Consider the following 22,252-nt stretch of genomic DNA (forward strand, 5'->3'; position numbering starts at 1 on the left):
CCCAACTCGATTGAATTAGGGTTTCCCCATTGAGGTCACTTGATGGATATCGATACATCTTTGATAAGAACTCCTTATATTACGAATTAGTTTCAATTTTTGCGAATTTTAGCGATTGATTTCTCCTATTGTTTCAATGCTTCCTTTCTTTGATGGATTTTTGCATGCATCTTAGTTATCTGATCTTTCGAAGCCATTCGTGAGTTGTTTTTAGCGCATTGGTATATTGACGAATTGGAATCAGATGCAGCAACTTGCACAAGTCAAGGAGAGACCTTTCCCGGTGAAAATGGGAGAAGGGGTATTATCTCCAGACCTGCTTTTTTCTTTTTTTTCTTTTTCCGTCGAGTTTCTTATTGAATGATTATTATTTGGAGCATAGCTGAAGAAAGTTCGTCGTTCGAATTTCCGTACGTCTCGTTTGACCAATCTTTCAGTGATTATTTTTTGGGGTGTATCCGAAGAAAGTTTTCCGACTAATATCTGTCATTTTCACAACATTTCAGTGTCACTAGGCGTATATGGAAGTAAAGAGGGTATCATGAATCTGTTCTCAATGTGTTGCTGTCTAATAATAATGATTTAACCTTTGCTTTGACATTCTTTTTTTTTTGTTGGAGTGTAAAAAGCTTAGGCTTTGTCTGTTTATGTTTCCAATAAATATTTTTTGTGCTCCACTCCATTTCCATTCCTAGAAACCAGTATGTTATATTTTTGGTCCTGCTCATTTACGAGAGTTATTTTGTAACGGTAATGATAGTTTGTGTATAATGGAAATTGGAAGCCCTGAAATTGTTCGGAAGAATGGATTTGGAATAGTGCTTCAAAGATGGATGTTTGTCATTAGGTAACGTGATAAAGAGAGTGTTTTTTCCATCCCCTTCAATTATGGCGGGCAGGTTGTCAAGGGGATCCGGAAAGTGTAGAAGGTAGGCTTCTGTTACGTCAGTTATGACTTATGTCTTTAGTATTTCTAAAAAAATGTTTCCTGGAGTGTATTTACTGAAACATATTGAGGAAAGGGATGTATCTTTAGATTTTTTTTCCTGTAAGATGCCCTTTCTATTGCAAATGTCATGCTATGGTATAATATGTTTAGTTATTTAATTTTTTATCATGCTCCTATTTATTAATTCGAAGATATTATTTATTTTATCAGAATACAATACGCTAATAGAATTATTTTTTGGAATTTGGAGTGATGAAGATTTGAATAAAAATACCAATTGTATAGGGAAATGAAAAGGCGATGTGAAGATTTATTTTTGGGAAAGAATTTGAGTACGTTTTGGTTAAGTTTTAAGCAAATGGAAACATTTCCGATGAAAGATAAACAAACATACTGTTGATAAGTTCCTTTGTTATCTGTTAATTTGTTGGCAAAGTTACTCACTTTTCCTGTTCTTTTCAGATTTTTTCCCAATCAGCAGATGTACAGCTGGAGACTACCCGTGCAAGATGTATTACCCCTTTTATATTTTTCAAGCTATGTCTTAGAAGTAGCATACTTCAAATATTTGAGAATCAAAGTGTTTTCTTTTCAGTTTCTAATGTCCTTAAAAAACACGGAGAACTTACAGAGCGTCTTTCTAGGTATGCATTCTTTGTTTTTTGTTTCTATTATGCTGACATGTTTGGTGGTTCATATGGTCTACTTTTGTAGAATACTGTGCATTTTGATTAACGATCTTTTCAATATTTAACAGGGTACTAAGAATTGGTAATTAAAATTTTCAAATGAGACCACTGCTTGGTTTCCTTCATATCATTTATTGTTACAATGTTAAATTAAGTACTGTGTTTGACGTAAGACGGAGTAGGACATAGTTTTGATTGAAATACAAATCCTGTCCAGCCACATGCTGCCTTGTTTTGACCTATTTGGTCCCAATTTACATGGAACAACTGTTTACATGCATATGAGTGTGGTTGGCCATTGCCAATGTGTATAAGACAAGAATCGTTGCTATTTGAGACGTAGCAATACCATCACATTACCCCAATATAGTGATATATTAATTAAGTTGCGATGTAGTATAAAAAGATCCAATCAATATCATCACATTGCCCCGATATAATGATCTATTTATTACGTTGTGATATAGTCCAAAAATACGACCAGTATCATCACATTGTCCCAATATAATGATGAATGATCTATTTATTAAGTTGCAATATAGTGTAAAATTTTGTGTCTATTCTTGTTTGCATACTCGTCCCTATGTTTTCTGAGTGTTCTTGGCGCTATTATATCAGGTGTATGTTCTGAAAGTTGCTTGATTGAATTAGGGACTCGGACAAGATGGTGTTTGAGCGTTTGCAAAGGGAATTTGAATCTGCCCGTGCATCTCAAACCCAAGGTAGTTTTATATGTCATATTTGATGTTATATTCCGTTATTTGTCTCATGCTTCCAAAAATTGTTGGTAGTTGCAATTTTTACATATTAATATGTATTCATAAATTGTTGGATCCTTTGTTCTAAATGTCAACTATACGTTTCTTGAAACTTGGTAAGGAACCATAAACAAATTCAGTTGATCATGGGATCCATCTGTCTTTGTTTTGCAAATTGCTAGAGTTCAGCCCCACCTTAATTTAGTAATAATAAATTTAGCAAGAGCCAAAAGTTGTCAAAAGAAATTGATCATTCTCTCCATCTCACTCTGAAGATACATTGGTTTATATGCTCTGTGGTTTTAGATGAAATTGAGAAGTTTGATTTTGAATGTCTGGTATTTATAACCCTTTAAACAGTGGTTGGGTTGGAGGTAATCTATCATACTTTTGGATTTTGGTTGTGACGCCGTGTGAAATTGAACAGTCGTTAAATGTCAAGAGAACTTTGAAAAAGTGTAAATTGTGAATTGATTGTATAAATTTTGAACATTAGATGCAATATTTGAGAGTTTGTGATCTTTTTCATCTGAAAGCTTTTAATGTAGCTTTCGACATTAGATCATCAGGTTTCCATCCTTTTCGTTTGTTGAATTATTTCTGCGTATCTTGTCTCTGCTTTCTCTGGCTGGTCACTGCTAAAAAAATTGATGCAGTTTCGGGATCTGTGAACTTTGATATATTCTGTAACAGCGGGGCTTCAGCCTTTGTCTATTAGAAGTTGTTGGGACAATTCTCACTCAATTTTACTTTCAGTTCAAGTGTTTTTGGGGCCCCGATAGTTTGTAGAAAGTAAGATTTTATTAGGATTTGCTTTTCCGGATAAAACTGGCAAACAATGTCGGTGGGAAAAGATGAATACTGAATATAATAGTTACCAGGATGAATGACCATGGAATGTAATCATATTTGAATTTAATAATATTTTGAATTCCCAAAATGGGAGCTATTAGCTATTTATTTCACTACGATGAATTCCTTTACACTTGAGGATCTCAAGGGGATAAGCAGATACATAATCTGATTTCAGTTCTTATACAGCACTGATACTTTTATTTATGATTATCTTATGTTACCAGAATAATGGAAAAACGTTGTGTCTGCACCCCCAACATCTTAGTCCCAACCTCTGGAGTGTCTTTTAATTTTATGTTATAGTGGAAGTACATTTATGGCTTACCACTTGAGAAAATATGTTTTTCTTTTACTTAACGTATTTTTCTTCATCGGTTACTAGGTATATATGTTCTTGGTTATATTATGTATCTTCTTTCCTTATCCTTATTCTCCTTTTACTGAAACATATTACTTTATCTTCTGATACTCATACTACATTTTTATTGTTGTGTAGAAATATGTTTGGATGGTGAGCAATGGAATGATGGATTATTAGCCACAATTAGGGAGCGGGTATGTCTTAATAAGTTTGGTAAATTTTTTTTTTGTGATGTGTCTTTTTGTTGTCCGTGGATTAAACCGAACTCACATTTCTGATTGAAGTGTGTTTTTTGTTTGTCTTTATATTTTTTTTTTGATTCGTGCTTCATTTGAACTGGAGGTTGTCATGTTTTCATTGTCATCATGCTGAAATTCTCCTTCTTATTTATAATATAGGATGAAGTTTGAATATCTGGTTTCCCATTTTGGTATTACATGCTGATGGCTTGTTATTTACGACAGGTTCACATGGAGGCTGACAGAAAAGCAATTCAGTTGTCTGGAGATGGCGCTGCAATGCCAAATCTTCTCGTGCAAGAAAAAATAACTTACAAAGTTGGAAATAAAGTAATTATTGAATGAAAATTTTTGTTACTCCTGGGATTTGGTAATTAGTAGTGTACTCTGGATTCCTTCTCCTAAACCTGATGAGAGCAATCTCCTTGCAAAGGAGAAGGAAAATGCTGGGTCCCCATATTGTTTGTGGAAACATAATTTTACCTCATAAGAAAGGGATTATGCAATTGAATGGTGAAAGCCTGTAGATAGGGTAAGAGATAATGACAATTATTTAATCTTTGACTTTCTGTATTGAGATCAATTTGTAACATAATGGTACTTACTGGTTTCTAACTTCTTTAGAGTACTCCTTGAGGTCTGGTAATTGTTGCTACTTAATTCTGCATTTGCCGCCATTTCCTCAGGCGTATGCATTTTATTTCATTTTCTTTATTTTCTGTTGCAGTGGTGGTGTAAGATGTTAGGTCTGATTTCTGTTTGCCAGTTTGAATGCAGTAATCATGGACATAAAAAATGAAATATGGCACAAACCTACTCATTCATAAGTGTTTAATATTGCAGGAATTATTAAACATTTCCCTGTTTATCTAGTAAATATGGGATTGTGTTTTCTAGGAACAAAATTCAAGACCAGGCAAGTGTCGTATACAAGTGAACAATGAGAGAGGCTAATTGTCTTGTTGGTATGCTTAGGGTCTGTTTTAGATTCACCCTATTATATGCAAAATTCTTAGAAAAATCTCATTCAAACGATAACTTTATTATTGATAACTGAAAGCAGCAAAAGTTTTGAACAGGTCTGATCCAGATGAATTACGTACTGCTGTTTATTAACTATCAACAATAATATTTGGCAGCATGTAAAAATACCATATTAAAGCCGAGGATTCTTGTGTTCCGAAAATCTGCTTCAATCGTGTAATTTTTTGCATTTTCTTAATATTATTGTTTTATACAGGCAGCACCACTATGCCAGTGAAGAATTTTATTCAAAGGGTTAAACACATTATCCCACACTCCTTTTTCTTTTCTCATTGGCCTCTTGTGGGCCACATTTCTGAAAGATCAAAGTTCTTCACTTGTTTAATATCAATTTATTACATTTTCTTATGTACAGATAATCTGTTGTTTGGAAGGAGCAAGAATTGGCATCCAATATGAGACATCATTTGCAGGTACTTACTGATTTAAAAATATATTGTGCAACTCATCTGGTGCCACTAATGTCATCCATACTTGGTGCTTTTGGCAAGCTAATCTATGCCAAACTTAAAGGATGCGTCTAAGATGATTAATTCTCATCTATTTTTGGACAAACTTTATTAGTGGATGCCGGATATAAAACAACTGAAAATACCGTCAAAACTGTCTTTGTTCAGTGGACTTATTGTCCTTGGATTGTTTAATTTTTCTCTCGACGTCAATATATTTTGTGGCATTATCAATTTTCTATATCTAGCTCTTGGTTTATCTACTCTACCCAGTAGGAAATGGTTCAGTGTCTCTGCATTGATCAGGTTAAAACTTTTGGGGGTGTCAAGTTATATTTATTTTGCAATACATTCCTTAACATTGTTATCTCGATAAAGGTTTATTTTTTCAAGGGGTTTTTTTTTAATATTTTTGTAAATTGAAATAAGTGAAGCTGCCTTAGTTGTGTTGTGGAATGTTATGAAATAGAATTAATTTCAAGTTGCGAACTATAAGAATCCAAATTTTGTTCGACTATAAATCCAATATTTTTACTTTACAGGAGAACCGTGCGAGATGTTCCACTGTATTCTTGAAAGCAAGTCTTTCCTTGAGAAATTGACTGTTCTTGAGCATACAATTCCTTTTTTCTTGCCGGTACGTGAGGCAGAAAACGATTTTCTCTCATCTAATGCAATGGTGAGTACCATGAGATTAGCTGCATGTGTATTTTATTTAATTTGCTGATGATGCATTTCTGAACACGGTCATTTTCCTGCTTTGGTTCCAGAAATTCATTGATCATATAGGAGATTTGTTGCAGGCTTATGTCGATAGACGAGAGCAGGTATGCCAGTTATGGAATTGTTTTTTAGGTGTTCGGCATAATTTTCAAAGCATAGGCTGAGAATGGATCATTCTCTCTCTCTCTCATTAATTTAATTTTTTCTTTGTTTGTGACATCGGACATGTCATGATATCATGGATATGATCCTCTATTTTAATATATTTTTTCTTTAATACAGATGTAGTTAAAAATATTATCGAAGGTATTAATTTCATCAATTTAAAAGAAATGTTCAAATTAAGTGGTTTTCATTTTTTTTCTTAAGGTTTGGACTACTTTATCTGGAAGCTAGTTTTTGTAAAATCTTTTGCACAGACTTTCAGTATTATGTTTATGCAGTTTCAAGAATCACCATGTCTGAACATTACTCGAATTACTAGAGGTGTATGCAATTTGCATAGTTGCTCCTTTGCTTACTATAGTTCTTTTTTTTTTTTTACTGAGCGAGACAGTCTCCCAATTTTTTTAAGAGAAACTATCTCGTACAGTATGAATACTGTTAAAGAGACTATTTCTCAAATGGGTTCATTTTATCTTCTACAATTGTGACTACTTTTTGTTCCTATTTCCATTATGTATTTTTTCTAAATGAAGTTCTTGATGGTACAACATAAGGATTTGTTACAAGAATGGCGGGGAAGTTAACAGTACCCGACGACATTCAGGGATGGATGTAGACCCGTTCCTATTTCCATTATGTTTTTTTCTAAATGAAGTTCTTGATGATGAACCTTTATTTTATGCCGCTTCTCTTGTTCTATTTCAGGTTCGCCTTATAAAGGAGCTGTACGGAAATCAAATTGGGGAACTTTATTTTAGTCTTCCATATCATATGACTGAATTTGCGCTTGCAGATTTTGGTTGGTAGGTGTAGCTTGCTTGATGTGCTTGTGCTATTGTTTGATCTGATCATTGAGAAATTACTCATCATCTGTCTCCGTCTTTATTCTATTGAGAAGTTTAAACGTTTGAGTTTTTCTTTCGTAAACTCTTTCACAGCAAGGTTACAGTGAGTCTCAGATACGCCGATCTTGTCTCTACACTTCCATCAGCAGTCAGTGTTCTTGCATGGCCGATTCAGCAACATAAAAAATTCTTGACTGGTGCAGCTCCAATCAACAGGAAGGAAAATGGAGCCCAAGGAACTCAATCTATTCCAGCCCGTTTGCAATATGCCGAGGATGCATTACGTTCAATGAGTTTACCTGAAGGTTGCACTATATTTGTGATAGTAGACTATTTATTACCGTCGTCTTTCTGTTTATTTGTATTTCTTCCTGATATCATATCTCACACGCGAAGATAATATCTCACACATGAAGAAATATATAAACCGTACACCTTTAGTGTCAACTAACATCACCTTGTATTTCAGCATTTGCAGAGATTGTCTTGAACATGCCCAAAGCTCTCAAATGAGTATTTCCAGGAGAAGAAATATGCTTAGTGCTCGAGTTATCCCTGCCAGATGTAGCAGAAACTGTAACTGAAAGTTGTGAATTTCGATGGTATTATATCGAGAAGTTGTTATATTTGTTTGAACAGCACATTATGAGTGTATATATTAACTGGTTAGGAAAGGGTTCCTTCAAACTCCGAATGGAAATAGCATCGCATTTATATCAGTTCCGAACAGTGGCTTGAGGCGCGTTTATTTTCTGATGCATTTACATCCTTGGTTATCACCAGAGTTTGGCATGTTAGATTTTGATTTTGGACTCGCATTACCAATTTCTTTCAAAGAAACAAAGCCCACTCAGTATTGTTATGCATGGAATTGATAGTTGTGAAAAGTGTTGGTGAATAGTGAGGATAAGCGAATAGTTGTTGCATGAACAACTAGGTTGTAAATACATTGCGGGTTGTTGGAAAGTACTATTTTTTATACTAAGTTTTATTGGTGGAGTATTTTTCAATGGGAGAAATAATCAAAACGTGTCCCATAGGGATTACAATGAGCCGTCGGTGGGTTTGTCATCTCCGTTCTCGAATTGCATTTATATCTCCATATCTGTTGTCTCGATCTCCATTTTTTTGGATTTGATAAATCCCCGAACTCGAAATCGTGGAAATCAAATCATCATCTATGTTTTAAAATGTTAATGAGATAAGACGTCGTGATGATCAAATCCTCATCTCTGTCTCAAAATATTAATGAGACGTGATAGAGATAGATATGAAAATTTATTATTATCTATTATTATTAGTCATAATATTAATATTAATATCTAATATTTTAAAAATAATAAATATTATTATTTTTATTATTAATATTATTTTAAGAGACATCTGATTTTCGTCACGAATTATTTCGGAGATTTTAAAGAGTCTTTGAATCCGAAAAAATTGAAGATTCCATCCTCATTTCGCATTTTTAGACCCTTGGGGGAAATAGTCTGTCCCACAGTGGAGAATCGGTTCCCAAATCCTAAATCCTAAAAGGTTAAAACAGAGGTATACCTATCTAAAATCTGCATTCAATAGAGTAATTAAGGTAATCTACTCTATGGCCAAAAGCTGAGAAGATTTTACATTTTTTATCGTGAATATTTTCACTCGACAGGAAAAATAAAACATTTTATCCACAAGCCCTCGTCAATATATTTACCAATCCAAATAAGATTAGTCAAACACAAAAAAGCACAAATGAGTAAGATGCACAAAGAAAAACGGCACTCCCTCGTGAACACCATCGTTTTATCCTATGTGATAATTATGCCCTTCGAATGAAAGGTAAATGATCCTTATGGTTGACTGGAAGAGCCATGCTCCTGATGTCCAGCGAAAGTTACCACAGGTATGTCATGGCTGTTCGTTTCTGCATCAAGGGTGACCTCCCTAACATCAGCAACTCTGGCATCTGTGGTTTGAATATCACTCCATTCACTTTTTGCAGGCACAAGTGTTGGTTTTGATACGCTTAGACATGCTTTATCCACATTCTCTTGTGAAGGATCAACATGCTTTGTTAGTGGTAAATCGGCAGCTGAACTTGAGCAAGACTCCGTCTTCTCTGCAAAGACTTGCCGTGTCTCAACCTGCTGCCTGCTAACAGGAGACAGATATTCACGTTAATTCAGGATGTACATCAAGAAAACCAAGCTAGTATTGGTTAATTAGTCCTTGACCAAATTCGTTTAGGTTTTTTCATTTTCATTCCTCAGGGTGGGACGTGTCGAACAAAGCACTTCAGCAAAAAGCATATCAAGAAAAAAGGTCAAACTAAGTATGGAATTTCTCAATCAAAATGAGTCCTGTAATATCACACATTAACTACTCTCATATGTATTGTATATTCCTGTTGGCCGTCCCTTATAACCCGTGTTATTGGTCAACATAAAAAAATGGCGTGGTCAATTCATACATAAATTTGGAGTTTGAGTCACACCGAGTATGTAAATGAATTTTTCATTTTTTATGGAAAAAGCACCAAAATGGTCTTCCAGGTCTAATTCAACTAAACAATAGAGCAAGCAAAGAAAGCATCATAAGAAATAAATAAAGATAGAGTAACAAGGAAGGTAAAACCATTTTGTTTAAAAGACAGGTGAAAAATGAATATAAATTATTTCACTCATCAAAATGGATCTTATATCAAACCTTCTCAGTTGCTCTTGCAATATATTTATATATGCATGCAGTTCTTGTTTCTCATTAGCTGCTTTTGCCTCCTTTTCCATTATTTCTTTTATTCTAGATTCAGCATCACCCTCAGAAATTCGGACCTTCTCTTCTGCTCGAACAACAGCACCTTCTAATATCACAGCACGCTCTCTAGCTTTTGCAAGCTCAGAACGCCACAAATGTGCCTCTTCAATGGCAGAGTCCCTATGTTTTACTAACTGATCTTTTTCTTTGCTCAGATTCTGAACTTGCTCTTCCAATTCTCTCACCTGTATTGTCGAAGGTAGAACATTGACAAATGAACAAAAACAGGAAACACCGGCATCTAAAAATGAAAATTAATACAGCACCTTCAGTTTAAATGATTCCAGTTGTTTGTCTGAATCTCTTGCTAGGCGCTCAACCTCTGCAAATGCGATTCTCCGTTGCTCATCCATGGTACGAGCAGCAGATGCTGCAGCTTCAGCAGCTTCAGCCGTTTCAGATAGTTTCTCAGCTATTTCTTTTATTGTTGAGTCCCTAGCACGTATGTCCCTTGCCAGATTTTGCAGCTCTTCATCCTTCACCCTCAGTGTTTCCTGCAACACGCTACAGCTTGAGAAAATAATGTAATTGAATACGGAGTTTAAGGCAGGGAATGCCCATGGTTCATGCTACTTAAGAACATGATTCCATGTAATAAATGCCTGTGGTCTGGGCTGCCATTTTTATTATTTTTATGGGATGTTAGAGAGATCGAATTTACTATTTAGGACATCAAAGCAGTACATCTCAAGGATACAGCACCAATAAGGGCTCATGGAATCATTGTTTAATATCTTAAAGAAAATATAAAGCTCAATGATACACACACAATAAATGACAGCTTCCCTTCACCTCGCTACTGCTTGCATTTCAGACAATTATCCAGCTGTCAGACATGAATCACCTAAGTTTTACAAAATAAAAATGTCTCCACATTAACTATCACCACCTTCCAATAGAACACCAATTAAAATCAAGAGGAGAAATAAAGTCGTAACTAGCACAATACAACCGAGAAATTTCAGTCCAACAAGTTCCAACCAGCAAACAAACAGAAGGAAAAGGACAAGGAAAATATAATTCAGCACCACAAAATCAGTGATGAAGATACAGAAGCAGCATGCATAAGAGGCTTCAAAATCTGCAGCAGCAAAGGTCAAAACAAGAAGTTTTGGAGAGACGTGAGGATGTGCTAGTTTTGCCTTTGTGATTTTATAAAAATGTGTATTTCACAATTTAGCATTTTGAATCTTGGAGACTCGAGGTTTTGTGCAATTGAGAAGTATGTGAAAAAACATATATACATACACACATTTGCGTGCACACAGAGAGAGTTTTTGGATGATTGTACCTTCATGATCGATAAATCATCCATAGGTAACTCAGTTGTTCTATTTAACATAGCTCCCAAAGCATTCTTCATGGCAATTTGCATTGCAGCTTCTATTTCTTTAGAAGCCTCCAAGGCTGTGGAATTGGCAGCCGCAACTACAGCAGCAACTGTTCCCAACTTTGCGGACCCATTTCCACTCAAGGTATTCACCGCTTCTTTATGAGCCCTTAAGACCAATTGGGTTGCTCTGTATTTTCAAAGACAAAACCAAATTCAAAAGAGAACAACATCACAGTATAGTTGATTTTTTTAAATAAAAAATATAGATCAACTTGAATCATCAAGAGAGCGAGTGGAAACAAAATCAGCAAAAGAATTGAAGGTACATTAAACATGAGATTAATTCGGGGGAAAAAGTATTAAATGAGAGAGAATAAGATGACAATCGAAAAGTCCAAAATTACTTCCCCTATTAAGGCTACTCCCATCATGAGCACTACCATTTATCCTCAGAGAGCCACAGGACGTACCCATAACACAATCCCCTCTCCCTAACAGTGCTACGATACCCACTCAAGAATTGCCTGACAAAATAGCTAACTCCTCCCCATTACAAAAGTAAAATCTCACCATTTCTCCCATTGGGTTCCCCTAGTATAAACTTTTAGCGGAGGATTATTTGTGCTAGATGGGGTGTTTTGTATCTCAATGTAACCAACATCCCTCACATTATAGCATACATGTTGCATGCTCCTCGCATTAAAGGTACGATCTACACCTGCATCCGATAGGACAAAGAACTCAACACTCACTGTAAAGTATACACCCAAGCTTTAGCAGCCGCAGGCGTTTCTGCACAAAGAAAATAATCGTTTTTCTGTGGTGTGCCAATATCTGATAAGCAAGTTAAGAATGCAAGTGCTATGAAGTTCAATCACTAAGGCAAAAAAAATGGAATACAAATGTAACACGATTATATTCAGAAATTCTGAATTCCAACACTCACCATCACCACCACAAATAACTTAATTTATTCAACTCCCAGAAAATAACAAAGAAACCAGGTAAAGAAAAGAAAACATTCATCATATTAGTATGGATACAGAAACAGCATCCATCATACTTTGGTAGTCCTCTGAAACGAGGAAAAAAGGAGAACGGTGTTAGTAAGACCATTCACCAAATGAAGAACACATATCTTCTCAAAATTTAAAACAACATGTCAAAAAGTTTAAAACTTAACAAAAATAAGAATATTACTGGAAATTCACAGGAGATACTGTTATAGTGCTGTTTGCATCAAATTTTATGCTTCCTTTGACTGTTGGCTCATTTCTTCTCACCCTGTACATGCAAACCAAGAGAAACTTAAGTAAGCAGTACATCTTTACTTTAGAAAAACTGATAACAGATAGAGATTTATCTGCAGTGTCTTACTTGTACTCCATTTTCCCAGTTGTTGGATCTAAAGTCACCCACCTCTCATTCCATTTCCTCAGCTGTTAAACGGCATAATTTAATCATGTCCATTAATTTGACGAGAAATAGTACAGATTCCAATCGAAATCAAAGATTTTTTTTATACAAAAAAAGTTTGCTTTTCTCCATAAACTACATCAACAGCCACAAATTTTCAATTTTATGGAGCCTCTCTGTTGCTTAGCCACACACTATCTCAAACTATCAATTAACATTCCCGTTCCCTGTATCCATGCGGACAGATTGAAAATCCTTTGTTCCTCGTTTAATGTATTTCTCTAATGATTAAAGATACAGATGCTGACTGCTCTAGAAGCCACATTGTACTAGCAAAAAAAAAAATGGTAAACCATAGGAAATCTACCTTTAATATTACCATATGGATGAGGATGACATCATGAGAGGTGTCGGCGACAACTAGTGGTTATAGTACTAGAAGACATTTAAAACATCCCTAGTCTGATTGAACTGACCTCATGCTGAAAGCTTGCTCTTACATTGACATGAATAAACATCAATCAAACAAGAACATAATGACTAAATCAAATGATAGCCAAAATAACGAAAGATGACAAGCATTTAACGTTAATTGACAATGTTTTTCGATGTCCACGCACCTTACCCAACAACCATGCTCAAATATTGTTCCTTTGAGCCCAACACCATATTCACCTAAAAATGCTCCTTATCGTGTCTCACCAAGAACGAAATGAAACCTAACTAAAATGCCAGGTCGGCCATTGTAAATCGCTAACGGCCCAGCCCATGATTGAAAAATTAAAAAGATCAAATCAGTCGACAAAAACTATATAAATGTTTCCTTCAATTTTAGAACACAATCAGCCAAATTTTTAAAAATTATACAAAACAAAAGTTTATGATTGGGCATAAAATACCGTCAACCATGAAACTATATTAAAAAGTAAGTAGCATTCCCTTACAAGCAAACTACAACAAATAAATGAAAAGTACCGTTTCGGATCGTTTAAGGAGAGGCCCTTGCAGTAAATTTCTGCCTGAGCTGTTCGCCAGCTGTCTTTTGATCTTCTCCAAACTCGTCTTTGTATCCGCATCTCCCTGAATACAGAATTGAAGATCCGACCACATCAAACAGCCTACAAACAAGAAAATCCAAGGGATAGTGAACTCACATGAGAAGCTCCATTCGAACTCATGGTGATCGATTACTATATTTATCTGTTGAACGGGAACTCCAAAATCGATGCGTGATCGCCAATCAGGTGAGGGTTTCTAGTTAGGGTATATAAATATAGAGAGAGAACAGTTTCCTCTCGTCTGTTGGACTATTTCACTGTCTTGGATTTGCAGGTGGAAGGAACGGATTATTTTTTTACCCTCTTTCTTTCTTTTCTTTTTTTTTTTAATTTTTTTTTTTACTTCTGTTTTCAAACACCATCTAATTTTAATTTTTTTTTTTCATTTTTTAAACTATAGTCTTTTTTGAGACGATCTCACGAATTTTTATCTGTGAGACGGGTCAACCCTACCAATGTTCACAATAAAAAGTAATACAATTAGTATAAAATGTAATACATTTTCATGGATGACCCAAATAAGAGAAACGTCTCATAAAATACGATCCGTGAGATCGTCTCACACAATTCTTTCTCAATCCAATATTCCTAAAAAAAAATCCAATTAAATATTTTGTATGTAGAGATTTTTTTTCTGGATCAAATGATAATTATTTTAATGGTTTTTTTTTTGGGAATATTGGATTATATTATCTGTATATGTAAACAATAAATGAACCACACATTATTTTTAACCCATTTTAGTTTGGGCCTTAAAATAATTTGAAGTGGACTGATATATGTAGGCCCAATAGAGGTCAGAGGAATTAATGTCAGGTATTCGGTTCGGGTTACGTGGGGAGTGTGAAGAGTTCCTTTCTGAGTTCGTGCATTTTTCCGTGAATCATCGCAGTGAAGTAGGGCGATGGGTGCAAACGAATTCCGATTCTTCTTGTCACGCGACATTAATCTTCCTCTCACTTTCAAAATCGAACGTTTGGAAGGGAAACTACATCCTCTTAAGCCTGCTGATTCGGATAATTATCCAAAATTCGAATTTATATATATATATATATATATATTCAAAAGGTTTAATCTATTTGGTGAGTATGGATTTGAAGTGTTAGTATAGAATGATGTTTAGTGTTCCTTTTCCTCCTCTGTGTGAGTATGGAAGTGAGGTTTTTGTTAATAGTAAATTAAATGGGCTGGCTACTGGCTGCAGGTTGTGCTGTATATTGGAATGTGGTATTACTAGTTCTATTCGGGACATCTTCGATTTTAGTGAACTTTAATTTGAGGTACTGATTGTAATAGGATAAATTGAATTATACAGCTGACGGTTCTTGTACGGTAGAAGAGAGGAAACCGGAGTTATACGTTGAGTGCATGTTGTACGTCCTTTTGGGCTCCCCATGAGGACGAGGTTCGTATCCTGCGTGTAACATTTTGATATTTTTTTTTTGGGCTCCCCACCCAATTGGGCTTTTTTTGCATGTTGCCTTTTTAAAACTTCTTTAAACAATCCATGATATTTCATTTGTAGGTCTTTGATGTTTAGTGTAATGAAAAAGAGGAAGTGGTCGGTGGAGCAACCACTAGGCTGTTTAACCTGAAGAAACAGTTCAAGACCGGGAAGGATAAACTCAGGCTTTGGTCGGGAATTGAAGCAAATGGCTCCTCCTGAAACACAACTACTCCTGGAAAGGTTTCACCTTTTACAAGTCATCGTGATTATGTAATATTTTTCGTGAGTTGTTTTTGTTAGTTGCCTTGTTTGGGAGGATGATAGGTTCCAAAAGATGAGAGAGGAGAATTAGAGCGCTTGGAAAAGCTTGTAAATAAGTACGAGAGAGGTCAAATTCAAAGAGTTGATTGGCTGGACCGCCTTGCATTCAAATCCATGGAGAAAATTAAGGACCATGAAAATAGTAAAAACGGGAGTTCTCGTTTATATGTTGTTGTCCAATTTTGCATCTCTGAACATCGAGTGGTTTTCCAGGTAATTTCTGTATTCGTGAATTTTTCTTGAATCTTTTGTTGCTCTATATATGATGTCCTTGAATTACAAGTGCAATAGAGCGACTCTTCATAATGTTCTTTTTAAAAACAAATAAAACTTGTGTCTAAAGGTTGGGTTTATGGCATGGACTCTTTTTTTACTTGTTCTTTATATCAGAACCAAAATTTATTAATATAATAAAATGCACGATAGCCAGTCTTTAAAAAGCTGTGGCGTGCTAGTTAAATATCCAGTCTTTGTTAAGGCCCTTCATTCTATCATAGCCGATAAAGTTTCACAACAGAAGCCAGACCAAAATGTTGGAGCTAATGTGTAACTATAAACAAGACAACACAAAACTGTTGAGGAATTAAAAGAGCAAGATTTCTTGAAAACTGTACCATCATTTCTAGCTACTCAAACAAGAAAGCCTATGTGCTCGTGTCTAACATCTCAAATGCGGGAGTCCTGTTTGATCTTTCGAAATATACCCTTGGCCCAGGGTTTGTTTGCATCTCTTTTTATCTGTCGAAATTGCATTCATAATCATAAGGTGATATTTTCTTTTTCATAAATTTTATGCTTACGAACTGAACAGCATTTATGTTTTTGGAAAATTGTATTTTTGTCTTTCATGTTTCTTCCCTGTGATTTGAGTCTTGTACGTTGTCAAATTGAGTTCGTCCGTTAGCTTTATTTTTTTGGCAATTTTAGTTATTTATCTGACGTATGATATGATAATAATGTCAGTGCGTTATTCCAAACCATCCATCGCTGGGCACAGTATTGGCGTTAATTTAAGACCCAAACGAGCTTTCAGATCAGTAGGAATATTTACAAAATCTTTTCATTCAACGGCGGTTGCTCTCTGTGCTTCATGCCAACTTATGGATGCATAAAGGCAACATTGCTATGTATTATTAAAAGTAAATTTTGATTGGTTTTAGACTTTAGTGTTATTACTATTTTTGTATATAAATTGTAAATAGTTTTACGATATCTTCGGAATGGTACACATTGTGTGATTTGTTTTAGGATAGCTCATTCACAGACCTGAATATGAAAAGGGGAAATGAACGTAGGACCTGTTTTCCCTTTGTCTTCTTAGCCTATTTTATGATCAGTCGTCTTCTTCATTATCGATGGCTCTCGTGTTCTGATTTTGGCGTTTACTTCCTACGACGAACAATGGACCAAATATAACTCATGTGATGAATTCGGAACGTAACACGCAACTTTTTTTGAAATAGTATTTGTTAATCATAATTTTCGTGTCGTCGTATTCCATGACCTCCTACAAGATACGCAGAAACATAAAAAAGAAAAAAAAATAATATAAGTAGTGAAATTAAAAGTGAACGAAATTGATGCCCATCGCATCTGTACAACTTGTGAAAATGAGTGCCACTACGAGATTATCCACTTTCTTCTCTTTTTGACCAAGTGCTCTACGAGATTATGCAACTAGGCTATGCTAACCACTAGATTCGATTAATCAAAATGTCAAAAGCATGGATGATTTTATGCTACTTTCAGTGTGTTTTTTATCCGGATGTTCGCAGAAATATTTTGTAAAAAAAATACTAATTGATTTTGTATTTTTTTCTATTCAGATGTTCGCACAAACATCTTGTGTAGAACATGAGTAGATTTTCTTTTGCATATTTCTATGAAACAACCTCTTGTTTCAAAAACTCAATCCACCGAATTTTAGAGCCAAAAACTCTTCTGATCAAAATCTTATATTGAATGTGAATTTGCAATATAATTTTTTCATATTAAAAATTTTAGTTGACTATCATATAAATCGGAGTCAATTTGTATTTTAAACTATTTGAATTGCATGGCATTACCATTTATAATTTATGATTCAATGTCAAAAATCAATCAAATATTTTTTCGAGTCATATAAATTTCTGTATTAAAAGCAATGGGTAATGGGTAATGGGTGTTTTTTTTATTACACTAGGAGACAAATTTAAAGGTTTTAGAATTTTTTTTACACTCGTACAAATCATCAAATTAAATAAGCGTTGCTTCTGCCACATTAAAATGAGACAAATAAGATTTCCAGTAGTGAAGTTGTCCCGTTTTTAACGTAGTAACGATGTGATTGGTTGTAAATGCTTAACAACAGATGGAGTCAAGTAATCCTCTACCACTCAGTCTCGAATCCGGAAATCCGATAGTTCGTCTCAAATTTGAAATATTAATGTTAGATGAATTATAAAATGTACGACTAATTTTACTTTAAATGTGACACAAAATTATGATTCGGAGTTCCTAAACTTTTTCGAATTTCTTGTTTCGGTCCTTCCACTATGATTCTTCCCCTCTACTACCCCTATATTTAAATACATTTCATTCGATTTCTTTAAAGCAAGATACTTAATTAAATGGTTTTCCGATTATATTATTTATTTGATTCACTAAAAATCATAGATGGCGACTTAATGGCAAATGTATCGAAGGCTTGTGTAGTAAAAAAAGCGGGATGTTGTATTTATAATATTCGAATAAATCTCGTAATCGCAAGAAAATGAGTTTTTCATATATATTTTTTTACCCTAGTTTGTATGCAAACAATTATTTATAGCTCATTCCATTAGTTAATATTGGATGGAGAACCCCACCCAAAAAAAAATAAAAAAATCAAAATGAATTATTACATAATATTTTGGGATAACGTAGATCACAATTTTAAAAAAGATGGTAGAAAGAGATTGAATTTCACCACATCAAAGTCCATAAATATCGTGGATCTTGCTCGAAACGGTGTACGTGAACTCGTAATTTCCTATTTTGTCGATTAAATCCCGCAGTTTTGTTAAATGATTTTTAAGCATATTTTAAAAAGATATGTAGTTAATTCATCCTATATATACATACATACATACACACATACATATATATATATCGTTTTAAATGTATGGCACTCAAACGTATATGTATTGATTTTGGTTAGTTGTATCTTTCCAAAAATATAATATTAAAACAACATTTTTGCAAAGTAAAATACTGATAATCAAGCGTGCCATCCGGATCATGAAATAATATGTCTCAATGAATTTGAAATCAAATATCCTAATAAAAAGTATTTTTAAAGTTTTTATACGACCGGTATGATCATTCAATTTCATATTAGAATATAATTACATTATAGTTTATATAGAATTGATTCAAATTTTGAAAAATACTTTTTTAATTATTTTTATAAAAACATAAGTCAACCGATTGTCTCCACCACAGGTCAACATGCCTGATTGCATGCTAATTCAAATATCCACCAATATATATATATACACACACACCTCTCCATTCATTCTTCTCAACAAATATTCCAATGTCAGCATCAGCCTCCCCCTCCCACCACCACCTCCCCATAACCACCTCCGCCGTCGTCACCACCACCCTACGCCGCAGAATTCTCAAACTCAGCTGGAAAGGCGTAAGGCCACTGCCCTTCCTAATCTCCATCACCCTCGGACTTATCATACGCTTCGCCGTTCCCAAACCTCACGCCGTCACCCATAAAGCTTGGTCTCTCCTAGCCATATTCACCACCACCATCTCCGGACTCATACTAAGCCCATTGCCAGTCGGCGCCTGGGCGTTTGTCTGCCTCACCGCCACCGTCGTCACCAAAACACTAACTTTCTCCGCCGCGTTCACTGCCTTCACGAATGAGGTCATATGGCTGATCGTCGTCTCTTATTTTTTCTCGAGAGGGTTCGTGAAGACTGGTTTGGGGGATAGGATAGCCATGATCTTCGTGAGATGGCTAGGAAGGAGCACACTGGGTTTGTCTTATGGACTGATTCTGGGTGAGGCGGCGATTAGCCCCGCAATGCCGAGCACTACTGCTAGAGCTGGCGGGATTTTCTTGCCCATCATAAAGTCTTTGGCCATGGCCGCCGATAGTAATCCCAAGGATGTCTCGTCCAGGAAGCTTGGTGCGTATCTCGTTCAATCTCAGATTCAGGTAAGAATGAAGTAAATATGTCGTTTTGTGTAGACCAATAACTGATTCATAAAAAATATCTGCTGAGTTTAGTTTATTTCGTTCGAATAATTTTTTTTCCTGAATAAGACAAACCGAATCAATCCAATTTGATGAGAAGAATTCTTTCCTTCCTTTCTTCATGTTTTCATGCCGAATACATAGCACGAGCACAAGTGCCCACCGTCTTAGATCATTCGGTTACGTTCAAATTTGACTTTGCGTATAGTTTGACGAGTTCACTTGGTTAAATAATTATCCCTTGTGCGGAACAATCAAGGTTCGAATCATGAACCGTAGAGAGAGAAAGGGTTCAAGAATTAGTGGAGTAGGCCTAGGCGATGTCCGTTATATTTTTTACGTGGTAACTATAAATTATATATGAAATTAAAGAAAAAATATTAAAACTTGAAAAGAAATATGATGAAAATTTTGTGTGCGTGCGCATGCTTTTTTTAAGATAGCTTAAACCTGGCAAAAAATTTCTCACTAAACAAAACTGGGTGCATTTCTCCGGAAATGTTAATCGGATCACTGGGTGTTTATGGGCTTCTGCTTTTCTGTTTAATGGGTGACTAAGAGATTGAGCATTTTTAGTTTTTGATATGTGACAGTGCAGTAGTAGCTCAAGTGCTCTTTTCCTGACGGCTGCAGCTCAAAACCTGTTGTGTATCAAACTAGCCGAGAGTCTTGGCGTTATCGTTCCAAATCGATGGATCACCTGGCTTAAGGCGGCTGTCATACCTGCTCTGATATCTCTTTTATCGACTCCGATCATTGTGTATAAGATATATCCTCCAGAAATAAAGGCCACCCCAGATGCTCCTGCTCTGGCCAGACGGAAGTTGGAGCAGATGGGTCGCATCAAGAGTGATGAATGGGTGTTGATGGGAATAATGCTTCTCACAGTTGCTTTGTGGATTGCGGGGTATGTCTACATACTAAGCTTTAACAAATCCAGAGAGTATATTCTTTGGAAATCTTGAAGAAGCGTTGGTTTCTTATTACGCATGATATGATCACAATAACATCTAGAACTAGTGGTTCCATCATCTTGCTCTAGATGAACGAATACCCACATGTACATATATTTATCCCATCGTGACTTGATAAAAATTAGCTATGTCCGCGGATAAATAGAACAGTCGACGTCATTGATTGAAGTTTATTATTTGAAATGAGCAAGAAGCATCAATTTTAACCAAAGCTGGTTGTAACTGTAAGGTACAGTTTAAAAACCATACTTTACCTACGAAATTAGTTGAGTTAACAAACTTCATTTGCTTCATATGGCACTATGTAAACCTGAGAGCTTCACAGTTGGATTTCAGTATCTTTTGAGGCTATTTTACTTCTGTTTAACTTATTTTTCCGGTTGGTTTTAGACATTTCTGTGTGTGATTTTGCTGACTTAAAATGTTCCTCTAAATTAGTATTCGATCACTGCATAAACGTGAGGAGCATTTGGATGCCTTTTATTGGTTGACATAATAATTAGTCCTGATTATTGCTTCCATTTAGCTAATTACCCTCTTATTCTCTGGTCGGTGAAGTATATTAACGCAACACAATATGTTGTACAGAGAAGCTCTCAAAATGACAAGCGTCATCGCCGCTATGCTCGGTTTATCATTACTTCTGCTGTTTGGAGTCCTCGATTGGGACGACTGCTTAAGCGAGAAACAAGCATGGGATACATTGGCTTGGTTTGGTGTACTAGTCGGAATGGCGGGACAGTTAAATACTCTCGGTGTCATACCTTGGATGTCTAGCTGTGTGGCAGATTTTCTTAAATCTCTCTCAGTTGGCTGGTTTGGTGCGTTTTGTATACTTCAGACGACGTACTTCTTCATCCATTATTTATTCGCAAGTCAAACCGCACACGTTGGAGCTTTGTACTCTGCGTTTCTTTCGATGCATTTGGCATCTAAAGTTCCCGGTTTGTTGTCTGCGCTTGCTTTGGCATACAACACCAATCTTTTCGGTGCAATTACACATTATAGCAGTGGTCAGGCCGCTGTCTACTATGGAGGTACTTTGGAGTGAATTTTGATGTTTCTTTTACATCAACCTTGAAACATTTGAATCTTTGAGAATTATGATCTTGAATATATTTGATTCATTGTTCTTTATTTTCTCGGTTCACAGGCGGTTACGTCGATCTTCGAGACGTGTTTAGATTGGGTTTAGCAATAGCTCTGATCAATATTGTGATATGGGCATTGTTCGGAGCTGCTTGGTGGAAAATCATAGGCCTGTATTGAGTTCTCAACTAGCAGGTTAGCATTCTCGTTACATTTTTTCTTATGCTCTTTTTTCTGCACTTATTGTTTTTTCTCGTTAATAATATGACAGGGGATGCTAATAATTCGACTGTGGAGTGAAGTGGATAATTGTGCAGTCTGAATTTATCAAATCAAATGTTGCCAACTTAGTGTGAGCTATAATTTGTGATTGGTATATATCCCATCGTGATCAACGTCAGGAGAGGGATCGAGGTATATAATATATTTCTGAATATATTTTCGTTCCGACCCGATTATATTAATAATACTTTTTTTTTTTCAAAACATATTATTATATTA

General features: G+C 35.4%; 3 protein-coding genes and 1 long non-coding RNA gene across 7 annotated transcripts; 3 read left to right on the forward strand and 1 right to left on the reverse strand.

Moving 5' to 3' along the window:
- On the forward strand, nucleotides 1–7,806 carry LOC142522453 (uncharacterized). Of its 2 annotated transcripts, none has more exons than XM_075625868.1 (12): nucleotides 1–301; nucleotides 1,412–1,460; nucleotides 1,545–1,593; nucleotides 2,257–2,360; nucleotides 3,748–3,806; nucleotides 4,077–4,181; nucleotides 5,251–5,308; nucleotides 5,887–6,023; nucleotides 6,115–6,171; nucleotides 6,938–7,035; nucleotides 7,171–7,382; nucleotides 7,547–7,806. In XM_075625868.1, the coding sequence occupies exons 4-12, from the start codon at nucleotides 2,303–2,305 to the stop codon at nucleotides 7,588–7,590; spliced, it is 828 nt and encodes a 275-aa protein (XP_075481983.1). In that variant the 5' UTR covers nucleotides 1–301; nucleotides 1,412–1,460; nucleotides 1,545–1,593; nucleotides 2,257–2,302; the 3' UTR covers nucleotides 7,591–7,806. The 2 variants fall into 2 exon arrangements, with proteins under 2 accessions (XP_075481983.1, XP_075481982.1); XM_075625867.1 differs by having other exon boundaries at nucleotides 2,290–2,360.
- Nucleotides 7,807–8,628: 822 nt separating this feature from the next.
- LOC142523360 (uncharacterized) lies at nucleotides 8,629–13,975 on the reverse strand. 3 transcript variants are annotated; one of them, XM_075627137.1, is made up of 10 exons: nucleotides 13,783–13,975; nucleotides 13,604–13,708; nucleotides 12,590–12,651; nucleotides 12,413–12,496; nucleotides 12,256–12,287; nucleotides 11,965–12,046; nucleotides 11,171–11,399; nucleotides 10,146–10,373; nucleotides 9,772–10,064; nucleotides 8,629–9,216 (listed from the first exon to the last, which is right to left on the reverse strand). In XM_075627137.1, exons 1-10 carry the CDS (start codon nucleotides 13,804–13,806, stop codon nucleotides 8,916–8,918), a joined length of 1,440 nt encoding a protein of 479 aa, XP_075483252.1. In that variant the 5' UTR covers nucleotides 13,807–13,975; the 3' UTR covers nucleotides 8,629–8,915. The 3 variants fall into 3 exon arrangements, with proteins under 3 accessions (XP_075483252.1, XP_075483249.1, XP_075483251.1); XM_075627134.1 differs by having other exon boundaries at nucleotides 8,629–9,219; XM_075627136.1 differs by having other exon boundaries at nucleotides 8,629–9,219; nucleotides 9,772–10,059; nucleotides 10,141–10,373.
- Nucleotides 13,976–15,193: 1,218 nt separating this feature from the next.
- LOC142523361 (uncharacterized) lies at nucleotides 15,194–16,200 on the forward strand. The gene is made up of 3 exons (XR_012814625.1): nucleotides 15,194–15,373; nucleotides 15,458–15,667; nucleotides 15,972–16,200. It is a non-coding gene; the product is annotated as an uncharacterized LOC142523361 (long non-coding RNA).
- Nucleotides 16,201–19,001: 2,801 nt separating this feature from the next.
- LOC142523359 (dicarboxylate transporter 2.1, chloroplastic-like) lies at nucleotides 19,002–22,192 on the forward strand. The gene is made up of 5 exons (XM_075627133.1): nucleotides 19,002–19,649; nucleotides 20,282–20,595; nucleotides 21,251–21,699; nucleotides 21,816–21,946; nucleotides 22,023–22,192. Exons 1-4 carry the CDS (start codon nucleotides 19,011–19,013, stop codon nucleotides 21,929–21,931), a joined length of 1,518 nt encoding a protein of 505 aa, XP_075483248.1. The 5' UTR covers nucleotides 19,002–19,010; the 3' UTR covers nucleotides 21,932–21,946; nucleotides 22,023–22,192.
- Nucleotides 22,193–22,252: the final 60 nt, after the last annotated feature.

This window comes from Primulina tabacum, chromosome 13 (assembly GCF_025594145.1).
Source record: "Primulina tabacum isolate GXHZ01 chromosome 13, ASM2559414v2, whole genome shotgun sequence".
In the NCBI taxonomy this organism is placed as follows: domain Eukaryota; kingdom Viridiplantae; phylum Streptophyta; class Magnoliopsida; order Lamiales; family Gesneriaceae; genus Primulina; species Primulina tabacum.

What these genes read in the sequence shown, in the direction of transcription:
- LOC142523360 (XM_075627134.1), bottom strand. Translation starts at nt 13,806, where the DNA reads ATGAGTTCGAATGGAGCTTCTCAT. An exon ending in TGGAATCATTTAAACTGAAG is followed by an intron (nt 10,065 to 10,145) that starts GTGCTGTATTAA and finishes TCGACAATACAG; the next exon opens with GTGAGAGAATTGGAAGAGCA. An exon ending in TTGCAAGAGCAACTGAGAAG is followed by an intron (nt 9,220 to 9,771) that starts GTTTGATATAAG and finishes GTCTCCTGTTAG; the next exon opens with CAGGCAGCAGGTTGAGACAC.
- LOC142522453 (XM_075625867.1), top strand. Translation starts at nt 245, where the DNA reads ATGCAGCAACTTGCACAAGTCAAGGAGAGACCTTTCCCGGTGAAAATG. An exon ending in ATATGAGACATCATTTGCAG is followed by an intron (nt 5,309 to 5,886) that starts GTACTTACTGAT and finishes TTTACTTTACAG; the next exon opens with GAGAACCGTGCGAGATGTTC. An exon ending in TTCAATGAGTTTACCTGAAG is followed by an intron (nt 7,383 to 7,546) that starts GTTGCACTATAT and finishes CTTGTATTTCAG; the next exon opens with CATTTGCAGAGATTGTCTTG.
- LOC142523359 (XM_075627133.1), top strand. Translation starts at nt 19,011, where the DNA reads ATGTCAGCATCAGCCTCCCCCTCCCACCACCACCTCCCCATAACCACC. An exon ending in TCGTTCAATCTCAGATTCAG is followed by an intron (nt 19,650 to 20,281) that starts GTAAGAATGAAG and finishes GATATGTGACAG; the next exon opens with TGCAGTAGTAGCTCAAGTGC. An exon ending in GTTGCTTTGTGGATTGCGGG is followed by an intron (nt 20,596 to 21,250) that starts GTATGTCTACAT and finishes TATGTTGTACAG; the next exon opens with AGAAGCTCTCAAAATGACAA.